At 40.0% G+C, this 19449-nt stretch overlaps 1 protein-coding gene across 9 annotated transcripts in view; it reads left to right on the forward strand.

Annotated features, from left to right (window-relative positions):
- MYO18A (myosin XVIIIA) overlaps positions 1-19449 on the forward strand; it is a 527256-nt gene that overhangs the window by 373936 nt on the left and 133871 nt on the right. For all 9 annotated transcript variants that reach the window (XM_053706173.1, XM_053706175.1, XM_053706166.1 and 6 more), the window contains 2 exons: positions 9412-9535; positions 16092-16292. In XM_053706173.1, the coding sequence (XP_053562148.1) occupies positions 9412-9535; positions 16092-16292 (325 nt within the window). The remainder of the gene's footprint in view (positions 1-9411; positions 9536-16091; positions 16293-19449) is intronic.

Consider the following 19449-nt stretch of genomic DNA (forward strand, 5'->3'; position numbering starts at 1 on the left):
GGGAATGAGCTTCCGCAGACCAGAGTGGGTCATTGTCACGACCGACGCCAGCCTAGTGGGCTGGGGCGCGGTCTGGGAACCCCTGAAAGCTCAGGGACTATGGTCTCGGGAAGAGTCTCTTCTCCCGATAAACATTCTGGAACTAAGAGCGATATTCAATGCTCTCAGGGCTTGGCCTCAGCTTGCAAAGGCCAGATTCATAAGATTCCAATCAGACAACATGACTGTTGCGTATATCAATCATCAGGGGGGAACAAGGAGTTCCCTAGCGATGAAAGAAGTGACCAAAATAATACAATGGGCGGAGGATCACTCCTGCCATCTATCTGCGATCCACATCCCAGGTGTGGAAAACTGGGAAGCGGATTATCTGAGTCGTCAGACATTCCATCCGGGGGAGTTGGAACTCCACCCGGAGATCTTTGCCCAGTTGACTCAATTATGGGGCATTCCAGACATGGATCTGATGGCGTCTCGTCAGAATTTCAAGGTTCCTTGCTACGGGTCCAGATCCAGGGATCCCAAGGCGACTCTAGTGGATGCACTAGTAGCACCTTGGGCCTTCAACCTAGCTTATGTGTTTTCCACCGTTTCCTCTCATTCCCAGGCTGGTAGCCAGGATCAAACAGGAGAGGGCCTCGGTGATCTTGATAGCTCCTGCGTGGCCACGCAGGACTTGGTATGCAGACCTGGTGAATATGTCATCGGTTCCACCATGGAAGCTACCTTTGAGACAGGACCTTCTTGTTCAGGGTCCATTCGAACATCCAAATCTGGTCTCCCTCCAGCTGACGGCTTGGAGATTGAACGCTTGATTCTATCAAAGCGTGGGTTTTCAGATTCTGTGATAGATACTCTGGTTCAGGCCAGAAAACCAGTGACTAGAAAAATTTACCATAAAATATGGAAAAGATATATCTGTTGGTGTGAATCCAAGGGATTCCCATGGAATAAGATAAAAATTCCTAAGATTCTTTCCTTTCTGCAGGAAGGTTTGGATAAAGGATTATCTGCGAGTTCTCTAAAAGGACAGATTTCTGCTTTATCTGTCTTACTACACAAACGACTGGCAGCTGTGCCAGATGTACAAGCATTTGTTCAGGCTCTGGTTAGAATCAAGCCTGTTTACAGACCTTTGACTCCTCCCTGGAGTCTAAATCTAGTTCTTTCAGTTTTTCAAGGGGTTCCGTTTGAACCTCTACATTCCATAGATATTAAGTTATTATCTTGGAAAGTCTTGTTTTTGGTGGCTATTTCTTCTGCTAGAAGAGTTTCAGAGTTATCTGCTCTGCAGTGTACTCCGCCCTATCTGGTGTTCCATTCAGATAAGGTTGTTTTGCGTACTAAGCCTGGTTTTCTTCCAAAGGTTGTTTCCAACAAGAATATTAACCAGGAGATAGTTGTACCTTCTTTGTGTCCGAATCCAGTTTCAAAGAAGGAACGTTTGCTACACAATTTAGATGTAGTCCGTGCTCTAAAATTCTACTTAGCAGCTACAAAAGAGTTCAGACAAACATCTTCTCTGTTTGTCGTCTATTCTGGTAAAAGGAGAGGTCAAAAAGCGACTTTTACCTCTCTTTCCTTTTGGCTTAAAAGCATCATCCGATTGGCTTATGAGACTGCCGGACGGCAGCCTCCTGAAAGAATCACAGCTCACTCCACTAGGGCTGTGGCTTCCACATGGGCCTTCAAGAACGAGGCTTCTGTTGATCAGATATGTAAGGCAGCGACTTGGTCTTCACTGCACACTTTTGCCAAATTTTACAAATTTGATACTTTTGCTTCTTCGGAGGCTATTTTTGGGAGAAAGGTTTTGCAAGCCGTGGTGCCTTCCGTTTAGGTAACCTGATTTGCTCCCTCCCTTCATCCGTGTCCTAAAGCTTTGGTATTGGTTCCCACAAGTAAGGATGACGCCGTGGACCGGACACACCAATGTTGGAGAAAACAGAATTTATGCTTACCTGATAAATTACTTTCTCCAACGGTGTGTCCGGTCCACGGACCGCCCTGGTTTTTTAATCAGGTCTGATGAATTATTTTCTCTAACTACAGTCACCACGGTACCATATGGTGTCTCCTATATTTTTCCTCCTGTCCGTCGGTCGAATGACTGGGGTGGGCGGAGCCTAGGAGGGACTATATGGCCAGCTTTGCTGGGACTCTTTGCCATTTCCTGTTGGGGAAGAGATATTCCCACAAGTAAGGATGACGCCGTGGACCGGACACACCGTTGGAGAAAGTAATTTATCAGGTAAGCATAAATTCTGTTTTTTCTTATTCAATTCTAAAGGCTTTGTCTGCCATCCTGCCTTCTAATAAAATGTTAAGGTCTTTTTTAAACTTCTCATTTAGTTGATGAATTTTCAAATGAGCGACAACATACTGAATTATCCTTCTCTGATGATGATTAATCTCATTCAGAATATCCTTCATCAGATATTGACACTAACAAATCTACTTTTTTATTTTTAAATAGAGTACATTCGTTCTTTGTTGAAAAGGTGTTTATTATATTGGATATTGAGGAGACTAGTCATTTTGATTTTTTAAGACTAGCTAACATTTAAATTCTGATTATTAACCTCCTGTGGTTTCTTCAGAGTTTTTTTTTTTCCAGTTCCTGATACTAGGGAATGGAATAGGCCTGGGACTTCTTTTATTCCTTCTTTAAGGTTTTTAATTTGTATCCTTTGCCAGCAGTTAGTTTGGAGTTTTGGGGAAAGATCCCCAAAGTTAATGGGGCGCTATCTACTCTTAAAAATAAATACTATTTTCCATAGGAATAGTATTCTGTTTAGCAAGTTCCTTCAGATGGGAAACTTGTATCTTATCTAAGGAAATTTATTTTATTTTCAGGTCCTTTTCTTAGGCCTGCAATTTATGTGGCTGATGTTGCAACTTCTTCAACTTTTTGGTTGGATACTTTAGCGCAACAAGTATCGGATTATGATTTGTTTAGCATTGTTAAGTTGATTCAACATGCTAATAATTTAATTTGTGATGTCATTTTTTTATATTTTCACAATTGAGGTTTAATATATGTCTTTAGCTATTTTAGCTAGAAGAACTTTGTGACTTAAATCTTGGAATGCTAATTTGATTTCTAAAATCCAGATTTCTATTTTTCCAGCCTGTGAGAAGTCTTTTTCTCTCTAGCATATTCCAGCTATTCCAGTAAAGGCTCAGACTTTCCTGAAGTGTGTTTCAGACCTGGAGTTATCTGGGGTATTCATACCAGTTCCATTTCAGGAACGGGGTCTGGGGTTTTGTTCAGAACTATTCATTGTCCCAAAGATAGAAAATCTTTTTGAATTGTCATGTAAGAGTACCATCTTTCAGAATGGTGTTTATATGGTCTATTCTGCCTTTTGGTCAGCAAGGGCATTATTTGCCTACAATAGACTTACAGGATGCATATCTTCATATTCTGTTTTCATTCAGATTATTTTGATTTTCTGAGATTCTCTTTTTTTAGACAAGCATAACCAATTTGTTGCTTTTCCTTTCTGGCCTAGCGACAGCTCTAGGAATCTTTTCAAAAGGTTCTCGGAGTTTCCTTATTTGGACGATATCGTGGTATTTGCTTAGTCTTTTTGTTCTGCAGAATCTCATACGTTTCAACTTCTGTTGTTTCTTCAAGGACATGGTTGGAGGATCTTTTTACCAAAAGTTCCTTGACTCCTCAAGACAAGGGTCACCTTTTTTAGGTTTCCAGATAGATTCTGTCAATGTCTTTGTTTCTAACAGACAAGAGACAATTTTTATTGGGTTCAGCTTGTCAGAACTTTTAGTCTCTATTTCCTTCAGTAGCTATATGCATGGAAGTTTTAGCTCATGACTTCAGCATTGGATTCGATTCTCTTTGCTAATTTCCTTATGAAACCTCTCCAGTTTTTAATGCTGAATAAATGGTGCAGGGATTATTCTAGGATATCACATTTAATATCCTTGAATCCCAATATTCAACTATCTCTGACTTGGTGGTTAGATCACCATCGTATAGTTCTACGGGTCTCTTTGGTTCATCCAACCTGGACCGTGATCACAACAGAGTCTTTTAGGTTGGGAAGCTGTCTGGGGATCTCTGACAGCACAAGGGGTTTGGAAATCTCAAGAGGCGAGATTATCTATCAATATTTGGAACTCCGTGTGATTCTCAGAGTTCTTCAGTTTTGGCTTCTATTTGAAGAGAGAGACGTTTATTGGTTTTCAGTTTATTGGTTTTCAGACAGACAATGTCACAACTGTGGCGTATGTCAATCATTAGGGTGAGACTCTCAGTCCTCAGGCTATGAAATAAGTATTTTGGATACTTGCTTGGGCAAAATCCAGCTCCTGTCTAATTTCTGCTGTCCAAATCCCAGGTATAGACAATTGGGAAGCGGATTATCTTTGTCATCAAGCTTTACATCCGGGAGAATGGTCTCTTCACCCAGATGTCTTTTTTTCAAGTTGTTCAGATGTGCGGGCTTCAAGAAATCTGGTGGCATCTCATCTAAACAAGAAACTTCCCAGGTACCTATCTAGGTCCAGGGATCCTCAGGCGGAAGCAGTGGATGCCTTGACACTTCCTTGGAGTTATCAACCTGCCTATATTTTTCCGCTTCTAGTTCTTCTTCCAAGAGTGATTTTCAAAATCATCATGGAGCAATTGTTTGTGCCGCTGGTGGCTCCAGCATGGCCGCTCAGGTTTTGGTATGTGGATCTTGTTCGGATGTTCAGTTGCCAACCTTGGCCATTTCCATTAAGGCCAGACCTTATATCTCAAGGTTTGTTTTTCCATCAGGATCTCAAATCATTAAATTTGATGGTATGGAGATTGAATGCTTAGTCATAGAAGTTTCTCTGACTTAGTGATTAAAACTATGTTGCAGGCTCGTAAATCTGTGTCTAGAAAGATTTATCGAGTTTGGAAGACTTACATTTTCATGATGTTCTTCTCATAAATTCTCTTGGCATTCTTTTAGAATTCCTAGAAGTTTTCAGTTTCTTCAGGATGGTTTAGATAAGGGTTTGTCTGGAAGGTCTTTGAAAGGACAAATCTCTGCTCTTTCTGTTCTGTTCCACAGAAAAATTGCTAAACTTCCTGATATTTGTTTTGTACAGGCTTTGGTTCGTATCAAGCCTGTCATTAAATCAATTTCTCCTCCTTGGAGTCTTAATTTGGTTTTGAAGGCTTTACAGGCTCCTCCGTTTGAGCCTATGCATTTTCTGGACATTAAATTACTTTCTTGGAAAGTGTTGTTCCTTTTGGCCATCTCTTCTGCTAGAAGAGTTTCTGTTTTATCTGCTCTTTATTGTGAGTCTCCTTTTCTGATTTTTCATCAGGATAAGGCGGTTTTTGTGGACTTCGTTTAAATTTTTTCCTAAAGTTGTGAACTTTAACAACATTAGTAGAGAAATTGTTGTCCCTTCTTTGTGTCCTAATCCTAAGAATTCTCTGGAGAGATCCTTACATTTTTTGGATGTGGTAAGAGCTTCAAAATATTATGTTGAAGCTACTTTCAGGAAGACTTTTAGTCTATTTGTTATCTTTTCCAGTTCTAGGAAAGGTCAGATGGCTTCTGCCATTTCTTTGGCATCTTGGTTAAAGCTTTTGATTCTTCATGCTTATTTGGAGTCGGGTAATTTCCTGCCTCAGAGGATTACGGCTCATTCTACTAGGTCAGTTTCCACTTCCTGGGTTTTTAAGAATGAAGCTTCTGTTGATCAGATTTGCAAAGCAGCAACTTGGTCTTTGCTTAATGTTTCCTAAATTCTACCATTTTGATGTTTTCTCTTCTTAAGAAGCAGTTTTTGGTAGAAAAATACTTCAGGCAGCTGTCTCAGTTTGATTCTTCTGCTTATATTTTCTGTTTTTTTCATTATATGATTAAAACTTTTGATTTGGGTTGTGGATTATTTTTTCAGCGGAATTGGATGTCTTTATTTTTATCCCTCCCTCTCTAGTGACTCTTGCGTGGAAGTTCCACATCTTGGGTATTGATATCCCATACGTCACTAGCTCATGGACTCTTGCCAATTACATGAAAGAAAACATAATTAATGTAAGAATTTACCTGATAAATTAATTTCTTTCATATTGGCAAGAGTCCATGAGACCCACCCTTTTTATGGTGGTTATGATTTTTTTTGTATAAAGCACGATTATTCCAATTCCTGTTGATGCTTTCGCTCCTTTCTTATCACCCCACTTCTTTGGCTATTCGTTAAACTGAATTGTGGGTGTGGTGAGGGGTGTATTTATAGGCATTTTGAGGTTTGGGAAACTTTGCCCCTCCTGGTAGGAATGTATATCCCATACGTCACTAGCTCATGGACTCTTGCCAGTATGAAAGAAATGAATTTATCAGGTAAGTTCTTATATAAATTGTTTTTTTTTCTTCCATGATTCAGAAAGAGCATGCAACTTTCCAATTGACTTCTATTGTTTAATTTGCTTCCTTCTCTTGTTATCCTTTGCTGAAAGGTTTATCTAGGTAAGCTCAGGAGCGGCAAAGAACCTAGGCTCTAGCTGTTAATTGTTAGCTGCATATATACACCGATTGTCATAGGCTCACCCTTGTGTTCAGTTAGAAACCAGTAGTGCATTGCTGCTGCTTCAACAAATGATACCAAGAGAATGATGCAAATCTGATAATAGAAGTAAATTGGAAAGTTGTTTAAAATTGCATTTTCAACCTAAATAATGAAAGAACATTTTTGGGTTTCATATCCCTTTAAGGATAGAGAATACAATTTTAAACAACTTTCCTTTTTATGTCTCTTATATAATTTGCTTCATTCTATTGGTTATCCTTGGTTGAAGGGACAGTGATGCACTATACATGCTCAGCCCCAGAACCTTCCTAGATATATTTTTCAACAAAGGATATCAAGAGAACAAAACTAGGTTATAGAAATAAATAAATTGGAAAGTTAATTAAAATGGCATGTTCTATCTGAACCATGAAAATATTTTAGCGTCATCATGACTCTTTACCCTCTACAGTTGTACAGTAGCTAACAAGTCCAAATGTAACTGTATTTGGCATATAAACAACTGTCATTTTGATTCATGTGCCATTCCCGCTATTCTTTTTAGAATGTTTTAAGGGTTGCTGTAGCCGCTAGTCATACAGTGCATATACCTTCAGTTTAGTGATATTAGTAATGTAACTCATGATGTTTAAGCCATGTCTACAACTGAGATCATCAGGATTTCTTAGTCCTTAGTGGAGAGATGGAGTGCTCATAACTACCAGAGCAGGAAGGAAGATATACAAACAGATAATTGTATCTTATAAATAAGCTACATCTAGGAAACAGATTACTTGAGTGTAGAGAAAACTAACAAAGAATCACACCGCATATCACAGTGAATGTTTCTCATTAGGGCTGAATCATTGGCTTTGACATACACTGCAAAAGCAGTCAATCTTCTAACATATGCATGTGTATGTATATAAAAGAAAAGGAACCGAAGCAAACATCAGTTTACCAGAATAATTCTAGTTTTAGGCGTAGTATATAAAAAAAAATGATGGAACTAGAAAAATGTAGATACGGATTTGTTCCGTGTGTGTATGTATATATATATATATATATATATATATATATATATATATATATATATATATGTGTATGTATGTGTATGTATGTGTATGTATGTGTATGTATGTGTATGTATGTGTATGTATGTGTATGTATGTGTATGTATGTGTATGTATGTGTATGTATGTGTATGTATGTGTATGTATGTGTATGTATATGTAGGTATATATGTATATATATGTATATATGTATATATATATGTATATATATGTATATATGTATATATATATGTATATATATGTATATATATATATGTATATATATATATATGTATATATATATGTGTGTATATATATATATATATATATATATATATATATACTATTTATTGTTTTCTTTGTAAGTATGTACAGTAAGTGTTGCTATAAGCAGATCTATTGCTGGTTATTTAAAAGCTATATTAGTTAAAGTATTCATGAGTATTCAGAGGTGACAAACCTTTTTTTTTAGTGTGAGCTCTCAAATTGGTGATAATCTTTTTTTTAAAAACAAATCTTCAGTGCCCATGGTACTTTTTTATCATAAGTTTAAAGGGTTTTTAAAGAAACAATTAACATTTCATTTATTTTTTTAAATCCATCATAAAGCCATAATATATTGCTTACCAATAGCTTGTATTTTTAAGAAAATGTAATTAAACACCACAATTGCAGCTGGTGAAGCCAAGCAGAATGAAAGGACATTTATGAGTACCACCTTAGACACTCATACCATGGGGTCACCACCACCCCTGTGATATAGTATGGTATGAAAATGATATGTACAAATCGCATCTGTAATGCTGAAGTAAAGCATAATATAATTTATCCACCTGAGTGCCAAGGATCGCATGTTACCCTCTGCATAAGTGAAAACATAGTCTTCATGCACTATACCCCTTACAATCTGGGACCTGTGTACCACCCTGCACCTGAAGCAGCTGAACGGGAAACTCCCTGTGATATCACTACATGCGTAGACTTCACAGTTAACAAGGAAATCCATAATGCTTGGAATTCTTTGTGTCTGTTTGGCAGAGGAGGGCCCTTTAAAATCCTTGTTTGAGCTAGAGGGAGAAGTGACCCCTCATTTGAAAGGGAAGAATGCCCCTAGGCTGCTACTTATATAAATAAATTGGACATTAAGCTCTTTAAACTAAAAAAAATGTATTATATGTATGAAAGACCTATTTAAAAGGACAGTGTACACCAATTTTCATATAGCTGCATGTTAAAGACACTACTATAAAGAATATGCACATATACTGATCTAAATATCCAGTATAAAACCTTTTAAAAACTTACTTAGAAGCTCCCAGTTTAGCACTGTTGATGAGGTTAGGCTGGGACACCCAGTGAGAGAGGCTGGAAAAGCAAAAAGAGCAGAAACTCCTCCTCCACCCTTCATTTCAGCACAATGTTATAAAAAAACTAAGCAAAACTATACATTGTTACAAAAACACTCCCAGATTTGTCTCTATAAATGGATCATCTACAAAACATTTATGCAAAGAAAAATGTAGTGTATAATGTTCCATTAACAACATTAAACTTTACTCATACATATATTTTTAACATTTTTAATTGCTGCTATTGAAGTCTGCAGTAACTGCATGTTGCATACCTTGGGATCAATTGCTCACTGCCTGCTAAGGGCGACTCCCACATTTTTGTTAGCGGACAGCGACACATCTCCGTAAGTGTACAAGCAAATCAGTAATTTTCTTCTGTACAGACATCGGCTTTATTTTTTATACATTTTATAAATTACTCTCTTTGATGAAATAAAGAAAAAGGTGACTTTAATCTGCCTTTGAACTAACTGGTTTCTCTGGATCAGGTTTGACAGTGAGCTGGCGCAAGCTCAGGAAGAAGCTCAGAGAGAGAAGATACTAAAGGAAAAGCTGAGTCGTGAAAAGGACGTGCTCACCTCTGAGCTCTTTAGCCTCAGACAGCAGCTAGAGGTGAGTTTTATTGCCTGCCTCATCTGTGCTTAGAACTGTTCCTGTACGTTCCAGCTCTTTCATTTCTCAAACATTTGCCTCACACAGGAACTTCTGAGATTCCATAAAACCCTTTTCTTTTACAAGATATGATGAGTCCACGGATTTCATCCTTGCTTATGGGATTACGCCTCCTGGTTAGTAGGAAGTGGCAAAGAGCACCACAGCAGAGCTGTATATATAGCTCCTCCCTTCCCTCCCACTCCAGTCATTCTCTTTGCCTGTGTTAGTGATAGGAAGAAGTAAAGTGAGGTGTTAGTTTAGATTCTATAATCAAGATGTTTTTTATTTTAAAATGGTGCCAGTGAGTACTATTTTTCTAAGGGAGAAATTGTCAGTCAATAACTTCCCAAGAAGAGTGGAGACATCTTATTTTTCTGCCCTGATGCTGATGATCTTAGCAGACATTATCTAAGATCCTGCTGGTTTCCACAGAGCAGTTGAAGGTAGTGTAAGTGAAATATCTTCAGTGTGGAGAACCGTGTCATGCTACAAGCAGCATTGAGGTATGTTCAGTCATTTGTTTCTGGGGAGACTTGATGCATCAGAACAGACTGACATTATTCCCTATCTGGGGAGGGGTAATCAGTAAGCACTATATGTATGGAAATAGTGTTCCTGGAATTCCCTTTATATTTTTTGCTAAATATGTCTAAGGATATCATTTAGGTATATTCAGTGTGGGCTAGACACTGGGATATGCGGTTTGCTGGCTAAGGGCTGTCTTTGTCATATCATTATAACTGGCCTGAGGTAGTGCAGTTTTTTTTTTCATGATACTACGCTTTGTAATTGAGGTGTATGTAAGAGGGGCACATGGCTTTTCATATTTTATTTGGGAACCAACATGTTTGTTTTTTACTACCCATGCGGGTCTCAGTAAGGCTAGAGATACGCCCACGGTGGGCGGGGCCTAGTTTTGCGTGCTCAGCCGCGCAGTATTCTTCCGGATCGGATAGACAGCAAGGTCCTGGGCTCCGGGGGGCCTAAGTTGTTTTGGCAAACGAAGAGACTTAAGAGCTACTCAAACAGAATCAGTGTGTTCTGGGGGCAGGTAGGCGCCGCAGCAGAGCAGTGGCGAGGTCCAGGGGCCTGAATTGATAAAAAGTTGTTATAACTGATAAATTTGATATAAATCGATATATAACATATCTAAACTAAATGGTGCAATATTGTTAAGCTATTTTGGGAACATAAGGACAGTTTTTATTGCTGCAAACATTGTTTTTGAGATAACAGAAAAATTGTTGCGCTTTTATTATTTAAAGGTGCAGTACACTTTTTAGTTAAAAAATTTTGTCTATGTAATTTGACTTCAGAGCTCAATATTTCAAGTAAAGAACGACTATTATTGCTAGTCTGTTTAACATGTCTGAACTTGAGGAAACTTACTTGTTCTATGTATTTAGATGCCATTGTGGAACCCCCTCTTACTTTTTGTCCCTCATGTACTGAAAGGGTCCTACAATGTAAAGGGCAGATTTTCTTTAAGGAAGGTGTGTCTAAGGATGCTGCTCAGTCTGATGAGAATCAGGGTATGCCGCCCACCCAAGCAACGCCGGGTTCTTCTACCGCGTCTACTTCATTTACTCTGCAGGATATGGCTGCAGTTATGTAATCTACCCTTACAGAGGTTTTATCTAAGTTGCCAATGTTACAGGGCAAGCGCAGCAGGACAGAAGTCAATTTGAATACTGCGACCTCTAATGCTTTTTTGGCTATTTTCAATGTATCCTCACAGGGATCTGATTTGGGGGTCAGGGAACTTCTGTCTGAGGGGGAACTTTCCGATTCGGGAAGTGTTACCTCAGACGGACTCGGACGTCATGTCCTTTAGATTTAAGCTTGAACACCTCCGCCTGTTGCTTCGGGAGGTTTTAGCGACTCTGGATGACCTTGACTCTATTGTGGTACCACCAGAGAAATTGTGTAAGATGGACAAATACTTAGAGGTGCCTGCTTACTCTGATGTTTTTTCTGGTTCCTAAGAGAATCTTGGAAATTATTACGCGGAGATGGGAAAGACCGGGTATCCCGTTCTCACCTTCTCCTAATTTTAAGAAAATGTATCCCATATCTGACACTTTTTGGGAATCTTGGCAAACAGTCCCTAAGGTGGAGGGAGCTATATCTACCCTGGCTAAGCGTACTATTCCTATTGAGGACAGTTGTGCTTTCAAAGACCCTATGGATAAGAAATTGGAGGGTCTTCTAAAAAAGTTATTTATTCATCAGGGTTTCCTTTTACAATAGACAGCCTGCATTGTACCAGTTACCACTGCGGCGGCTTTCTGGTTTGACGCCTTAGAAGAGTCTCTTAAGACTGAGACTCCTTTAGAGGAAATTTTAGATAGAATTAAGGCTCTTAAGCTGGCTAATTCTTTTATTACTGATGCTGCCTTTCAGATTGCCAAGTTGGCAGCTAAGAATGCCGGATTTGCCATTTTAGCGCGTAGAGCGTTATGGTTAAAGTCTTGGTCTGCTGATGTGTCATCTAAGTCAAAGCTTTTGGCTATTCCTTTCAAAGGGAAAACCCTATTCGGGCCTGACTTGAAAGACATAATTTCTGACATTACGGGAGGTAAGGGTCATCTCCTACCTCAGGATAAAGCAGCTAAACTGAGGGGTAAACAAAATAATTTTCGTTCCTTTCGGGACTTCAAAGGAGTCCCTGCTTCTTCTTCCTCCGCTTAACAGGAAGGGAATTTTTTCAAGCCAAGACCGTCTCGAGACCCAACCAGGCTTGGAACAAAGGTAAACAACCCAAGAAGCCCACTGCTGCTCCCAAGACAGCATGAAGGGGCAGCCCCCGATCCGGGACCGGATCTAGTAGAGGGCAGACTTTCTCTCTATACCCAGGCTTGGGTAAGAGATGTTCAGGACCCCTGGACACTGGAGATCGTGTCCCAAGGGTATCAACTGGAATTCAAAAATTCTCTCCCAAGGGGGAGGTTTCTTCTTTCACGATTGTCTGTAGACCAGATAAAAAGAGAGGCGTTCTTACGTTGTGTAAACGACCTCTACTATGGGAGTAATTCGTCCCGTTCCAATACTGGAACAGGGGCAGGGATTTTACTCAAATCTTTTCGTGATTCCCAAAAAAGAGGGAACGTTCAGACCCATTTTAGATCTCAAGAGTCTAAATAAGTTTCTCACAGTCCCATCCTTCAAGATGGAGACTATTTGAACAATTCTACCTTTGATCCAGGAGGATCAATATATGACTACCGTGGACTTGAAGGATGCATACCTTCATATTCCTATCCACAAGGATCAACATCAGTTCCTAAGGTTTGCCTTCCTGGACAAACATTTTCAGTTCGTGGCTCTTCCCTTTGGGTTGGCCACAGCACCCAGGATCTTCACGAAGGTTCTAGGGTCCCTTCTGGCGGTTCTCAGGCTGCGGGGTATTGCAGTGGCGCCTTATCTAGACTATATTCTGATCCAGGCGTCGTCTTACCATCTGACACTATCTCATACAGACATGGTTCTGTCCTTTCTGAGGACTCACAGGTGGAAGGTGAATCTAGAAAAGAGTTCACTAATCCCACAGACAAGGGTTCCCTTCTTGGGAACTCTTGATAGATTCCATATCCATGAAAATTTTCTTGACAGAGGTCAGAAAGTTAAAGATTCTGAATACATGCCGAGCCCTTCAGTCCAATCCTCGGCCATCAGTGGCTTGGAGGTAATAGGATTGATGGTAGCGGCAATGGACGTCATTCCGTTTGCTCGTTTTCATCTCAGCATGCTCAGGTAGTGGAATGGAGATTATGCAAATTTGTCTCTTCAGATAGATCTGGATCAGGAGACAAGAGAGTCTCTTCTTTGGTGGTTGTCGCCGGATCATCTGTCCCAAGGGATGTGCTTCCGCAGACCCTCATGGGTGATAGTGACAACGGACACCAGTCTACTAGGTTGGGGTGTAGTCTGGAATTCCCTGAAGGCTCAGGGTGTGTGGACTCGGTCGGAGTCTCTACTTCCAATCAATATTCTGGAATTGAGAGCAATATTCAATGCACTTCAGGCTTGGCCTCAGTTGGCTTCGGCCAAATTCATCCGTTTTCAGTCGGACAACATCACGACTGTGGCTTACATCAATCATCAGGGAGGAACAAGGAGTTCCTTAGCAATGACCGAAGTATCCAAGATAATTTGGTGGGTGGAGGCTCACTCTTGTTATCTGTCAGCAATCTACATCCCACGAGTGGACAACTGGGAAGCGGACTTTTTAAGCAGACTGACGTTTCATCCGGGGGAGTGGGAACTCCATCCGGAGGTCTTTGCCACCCTGATTCTCAGATGGGGCAGACCGGAATTGGATCTAATGGCGTCTCGTCAGAATGCCAAGCTCCCAAGATACGGATCCAGGTCAAGGGATCCTGAGGCCGAACTGATAGATGCCTTGGCAGTGCCTTGGTCGTTCAACCTAGCTTATGTGTTTCCACCGTTTGCTCTCCTTCCCCGGGTGATTGCTCGGATCAAACAGGAGAGGGCTTCAGTAATTATAATTGCGCCTGCGTGGCCTCGCAGGACTTGGTATGCCGATCTAGTGGACATGTCCCCTCTGCTGCCATGGAAGCTTCCATTGAGGCAGGACATTCTCATTCAGGGACCCTTCCAACATCCGAATCTAGTTTCTCTGCAGATGACTACTTGGAGATTGAACGCTTGATTTTATCTAAGCGGGGGTTCTCTGATTCGGTCATTGATACTTTGATTCAGGCACGTAAGCCTGTTACTAGAAAGATCTACCATAAGATATGGTGTAAATATCTTTATTGGTGCGAATCCAAGGGCTGCTCATGGAGTAGAGTTAGTATTCCCAGGATTCTATCTTTTCTCCAAGAAGGATTTGAGAAAGGGTTATCAGCAAGTTCCTTAAAGGGACAAATCTCTGCTTTGTCTATTTTACTACACAAACTTTTGGCAGATGTTCCAGACGTTCAGTCTTTTTGTCAGCCTTTGACCAGAATCAAGCCTGTGTTTAGACCAATTGCTCCACCCTGGAGTTTGAATTTAGTTCTTAATGTTCTTCAAGGGGTTCCGTTTGAACCCATGCATTCCATAGATATTAAGTTGTTATCTTGGAAGGTTTTATTTTTGGTTGCTATTTCTTCTGCTCGTAGAGTTTCTGAGCTTTCAGCCTTACAATGTGACTCGCCTTATCTTCCGTTCTGATAAGGTGGTTTTACGTACCAATCCTGGTTTCCTTCCTAAGGTTGTTTCTAATAAGAATATTAATCAGGAAATTGTTGTTCCTTCATTATGTCCGAATACTTCTAAGGAGGAGCGTCTGTTGCATAACTTAGACGTGGTCCGTGCCCTGAAGTTTTACTTGCAGGCGACTAAGGAATTTCGTCAATCATCTTCATTATTTGTTTTTTTCTAGAAAGTGTAGGGGCCAGAAAGCTACGGCTACCTCTCTCTTTCTTTTTGGCTGAAGAGTATCATCCGTCTGGCATATGAAACTGCTGGGCAGCAGCCTCCTGAAAGAATTACGGCTTATTCTACTAGGGCTGTGGCTTCCTCATGGGCATTTAAAAACAATGCTTCTGTTGAACAGATTTGCAAGGCTGCAACTTGGTCGTCTCTTCACACTTTTTCCAAATTTTTCAAATTTGATACTTTTGCTTCTTCTGAGGCTGGTTTTTGGAGAGAGGTTCTTCAAGCAGTGGTGCCTTCCGTTTAGGTTCCTGTCTTGTCCCTCCCTTTCATCCGTGCCCTATAGCTTTGGTATTGTATCCCATAAGAAAGGATGAAATCCGTGGACTCGTCATATCTTGTAAAAGAAAATTTATGCTTACCTGATAAATTTATTTCTTTTACGATATGACGAGTCCACGGCCCACCCTGTCATTTCTAAGACAGGTATTTACTTGTTTTTTGTTACACTTCAGTCACCTCTGCACCTTTTGGCTTTTCCTTTCTCTTCCTAACTTCAGTCGAATGACTGGAGTGGGAGGGAAGGGAGGAGCTATATATACAGCTCTGCTGTGGTGCTCTTTGCCACTTCCTGCTAACCAGGAGGTGTAATCCCATAAGTAAGGATAAAATCCTTGGACTCGTCATATCGTAAAATAAATTTCCTTTTTTGTTAGAGCTAGCTGTTGTATTTCTAATAAACTGTCTTGTAAATATGATTTTGTATGGTAACTGGGGAAAGCAATATATTTAGTTTTCTTCCCCACTAATGGAAGGTGTTCTTATTACAGGTCTGAGCAGCACCCCAGCTTGTATGGCGTGCCTGTGCGAGTTGCTTTTGACAACATTTTTCAAACTTAAAATTTACAGCCTCTGCCCTTTTTATATAATTTTGCTTTTAAAATGGTTTAAAAAGCATCCACTTTGAGCAGTAATCACTGAAATTCATTTCTATGTGTTTTGTGGTTGACATTCAAAATGCTCTTTTTAAGTTGTTGGGGTTTTTTTGTTGTTTTTTTTTTTTTTTTTTAAGTCAGACAAAAATGTTATTGGGTTGATGATTCATTTTCCTAAACCGTTATTTCTGCACCAGGACAAGGATTCTGAGATTGCAATCTTCACAAACAAGGTAGATCAGCTGGAGGTGGAGATCCAGGATATCTCAAGCCAAGAATCCAAGGATGAGGCATCTCTGGCCAAGGTCAAAAAACAGCTGCGTGACCTGGAGGCCAAAGTCAAAGACCAGGAGGAAGAACTGGATGAGCAAGCTGGAAGCATTCAAATGCTTGAGCAGGTACACTGGCAAGACAATGGTCCTATGGGTCATTTGCTGTAACATTAATACCCATGATCCCCTTGTCAGGGCTGCAACACATTTCTGACAGTCAAGAGATTTAACCCCTTAATGACCACAGCACTTTTCCATTTTCTGTCCGTTTGGGACCAAGGCTATTTTTACATTTTTGCGGTCTTTGTGTTTAGCTGTAATTTCCCTCTTACTCATTTACTGTACCCATATATTATATACAGTTTTTTTCGCCATTAAACGGACTTTCTAAAGATACCATTATTTTCATCATATCTTATAATTTACTATAAAAAAAATTATAAAATATGAGGAAAAAATGGAAAAAAACACACTTTTTCTAACTTTGACCCCCAAAATCTGTTACACATCTACAACCACCAAAAAACACCCATGCTAAATAGTTTCTAAATTTTGTCCAGAGTTTATAAATACCCAATGTTTACATGTTCTTTGCTTTTTTTGCAAGTTATAGGGCCATAAATATAAGTAGCACTTTGCTATTTCCAAACCACTTTTTTTCAAAATTAGCGCTAGTTACATTGGAACACTGATATCTTTCAGGAATCCCTGAATATCCCTTGACATGTATATATATTTTTTAGAAGACATCCCAAAGTATTGATCTAGGCCCATTTTGGTATATTTCATGCCACCATTTCACCGCCAAATGCGATCAAATAAAAAAAAAAGTAAAATTTTTCCAAATTTTAGGTTTCTCACTGAAATCATTAACAAACATTTTGTGCAATTATGGCACAAATGGTTGTAAATGCTTCTCTGGGATCCTCTTTGTTCAGAAATAGCAGACATATATCGCTTTGGCTTTGTTTTTAAGTAATTAGAAGTCCGCTAAATGCTGCTGCACACCACAAGTGTATTTTGCTCAGCAGTGCAGGGGTTAATTAGGGAACTTGTAGGGAGCTTGTAGGGTTAATTTTACCTTTAGTGTAGTGTAGTAGACAACCCCAAGTATTGATCTAGGCCCATTTTGGTATATTTCAGGCCACCATTTCACCGCCAAATACGATTAAATTAAAAAAAAATAGTCAACTTTTTCACAAACTTTAGGTTTCTCACTGAAATTATTTAGAAACAACTTGTGCAATTATGGTACAAATGGTTGTAAATGATTCTCTGGGATCCCCTTTGTTCAGAAATAGCAGACATATATGGCTTTGGTGTTGCTTTTTGGTAATTAAAAGGCCGCTAAATGCCACTGCGCACAAAACGTGAATTATGCCCAGCAGTGAAGGGGTTAATTAGGTAGCTTGTAGGGAGCTTGCAGGGTTAATTTTTTTTAAGCATATTTACATATGCTGCTATGTAGGATCCCCCCTTAGCCCCCAACCTCTCTGATCCCCCCCAAAACAGCTCTCTACCCCCCCCCCCACTGCCTTATTGGGGGCCATCTTGGATACTGGCAGCTGTCTGCCAGTACCCAGTTTGCATATAAAAATGTTTTTTTTTAATTTATTTTAGTTTTTTCTGTAGTGTAGCTCCCCCCCCCCAGATCAATCCCCCACCCCCTCCCAGATCCCTTAGATGAGTTCCATTACGTTTTATTATTATTATTTTGTACAATAATATCCAAAAGTTTCTGTAGTGTAAGCGGTTCCCACCCGCTCCCTCCCCGTGCACGCGCCCTCCCGCCGCCCCCTGTGCACGCGCGCGCCCCCGGCGATCCCGCCCCCGATCCCGCCCCCCTCTCTGACTAAGAAGCCATCGATGGCCGCCCACCCACCTCCCATTTACGCTCCCACCCACCAACGAATGCGGCCATCGATGTCCGGTGCAGAGAGGGCCACAGAGTGGCTCTCTCTGCACCGGAGGGGCAAAAATTGTTATTGCAGGATGCCTCGATATCGAGGCATCCTGCAATAACCGGAAAGCAGCTGGAAGTGATCAGGATCGTTTCCAGCTGCTTTCCAAACCGAGGACGTGCAGGGTACGTTCTCAGGCATTAACTGCTTTTTTTCTGAGGACGTACCATGCACGTCCTCGGTCGTTAAGGGGTTAAAGAGAAGTATGGGCCCATGTTCAATATGTGCTATTTTATGTAATAAACATTACATTTTAAACTTCAGAAACATGGCTCAAAAGAACATCAAACACTGTAGCTAATTTGTGTTTCTAGCATGCCTGGACAGAGGAGATATGTTTTTAAAACCTAGGTTAAACATTGCTACTGTATAAAGATTACACTTATTTCTTCAATATTTTAACATATAATATAATTTAAAAAATACATTTAGTATTTTGTTTTCCAGTTATGTCTAGCATTTTTTAGTGCTTAGTTTCCACTTTGCAGTCTGGGATAGTGAGGAGGAGTTTAATGTTAAATCAGCGTAATTTGTTGTTAAATTAATATAGGGTAAACAAATGTATGAAACATTAAAACAAATATATATATCCAATAGCCATTTTGATTGAAATGAGCATCATTCCAACTTTTTAATTTACTTTTACTAATGTTTGCTGAAATTCTAAAATAGCCTTATTTCTCCAACATTGGTGTGTCCGGTCCACGGTTTCATCCTTACTTGTGGGATATTCTCTTCCCCTACAGGAAATGGCAAGGAGAGCACACAGCAAGAGCTGTCCATATAACCCCCCCTCTGGCTCCGCCCCCCAGTCATTCTCCTTGCCGCTCTGAACAAGTAGCATCTCCACGGGGATGGTGAGGAGTTTGTGGTGTTAGTTGTAGTTTTTTATTTCTTCTATCAAGAGTTTGTTATTTTAAAATAGTGCCGGTTTGTACTATTTACTCTACAACAGAAAATTAAGAAGATTTCTGTTAAGAGGAGTATGATTTTAGCAGCAGTAACTAAAATCAATTGCTGTTCCCACGCAGGACTGTTGAGCCCAGAGAACTTCAGTTGGGGGGAACAGTTTGCAGACTTATCTGCTTCAGGTACGATTAGTCATATTTCTAACAAGACATGTTAATGCTAGAAGACTGTCAGTTTTTCCCTTAGGGGATCGGTAAGCCATTTTCTTAGATTCATAACAGATTAAGGCTTATAAATGGGCTCTATACTGGTTGACACTATTGTGGGCTAAATCGATTGGTTTATATCAGATTTATTGGACATTTAGAGTGTTTTTTTGTGTTATAAAAGCACTTTTGGGAACGTTTTTTTCG

This window comes from Bombina bombina, chromosome 3 (genome assembly GCF_027579735.1).
Source record: "Bombina bombina isolate aBomBom1 chromosome 3, aBomBom1.pri, whole genome shotgun sequence".
Classification (NCBI taxonomy): Eukaryota; Metazoa; Chordata; class Amphibia; order Anura; family Bombinatoridae; genus Bombina; species Bombina bombina.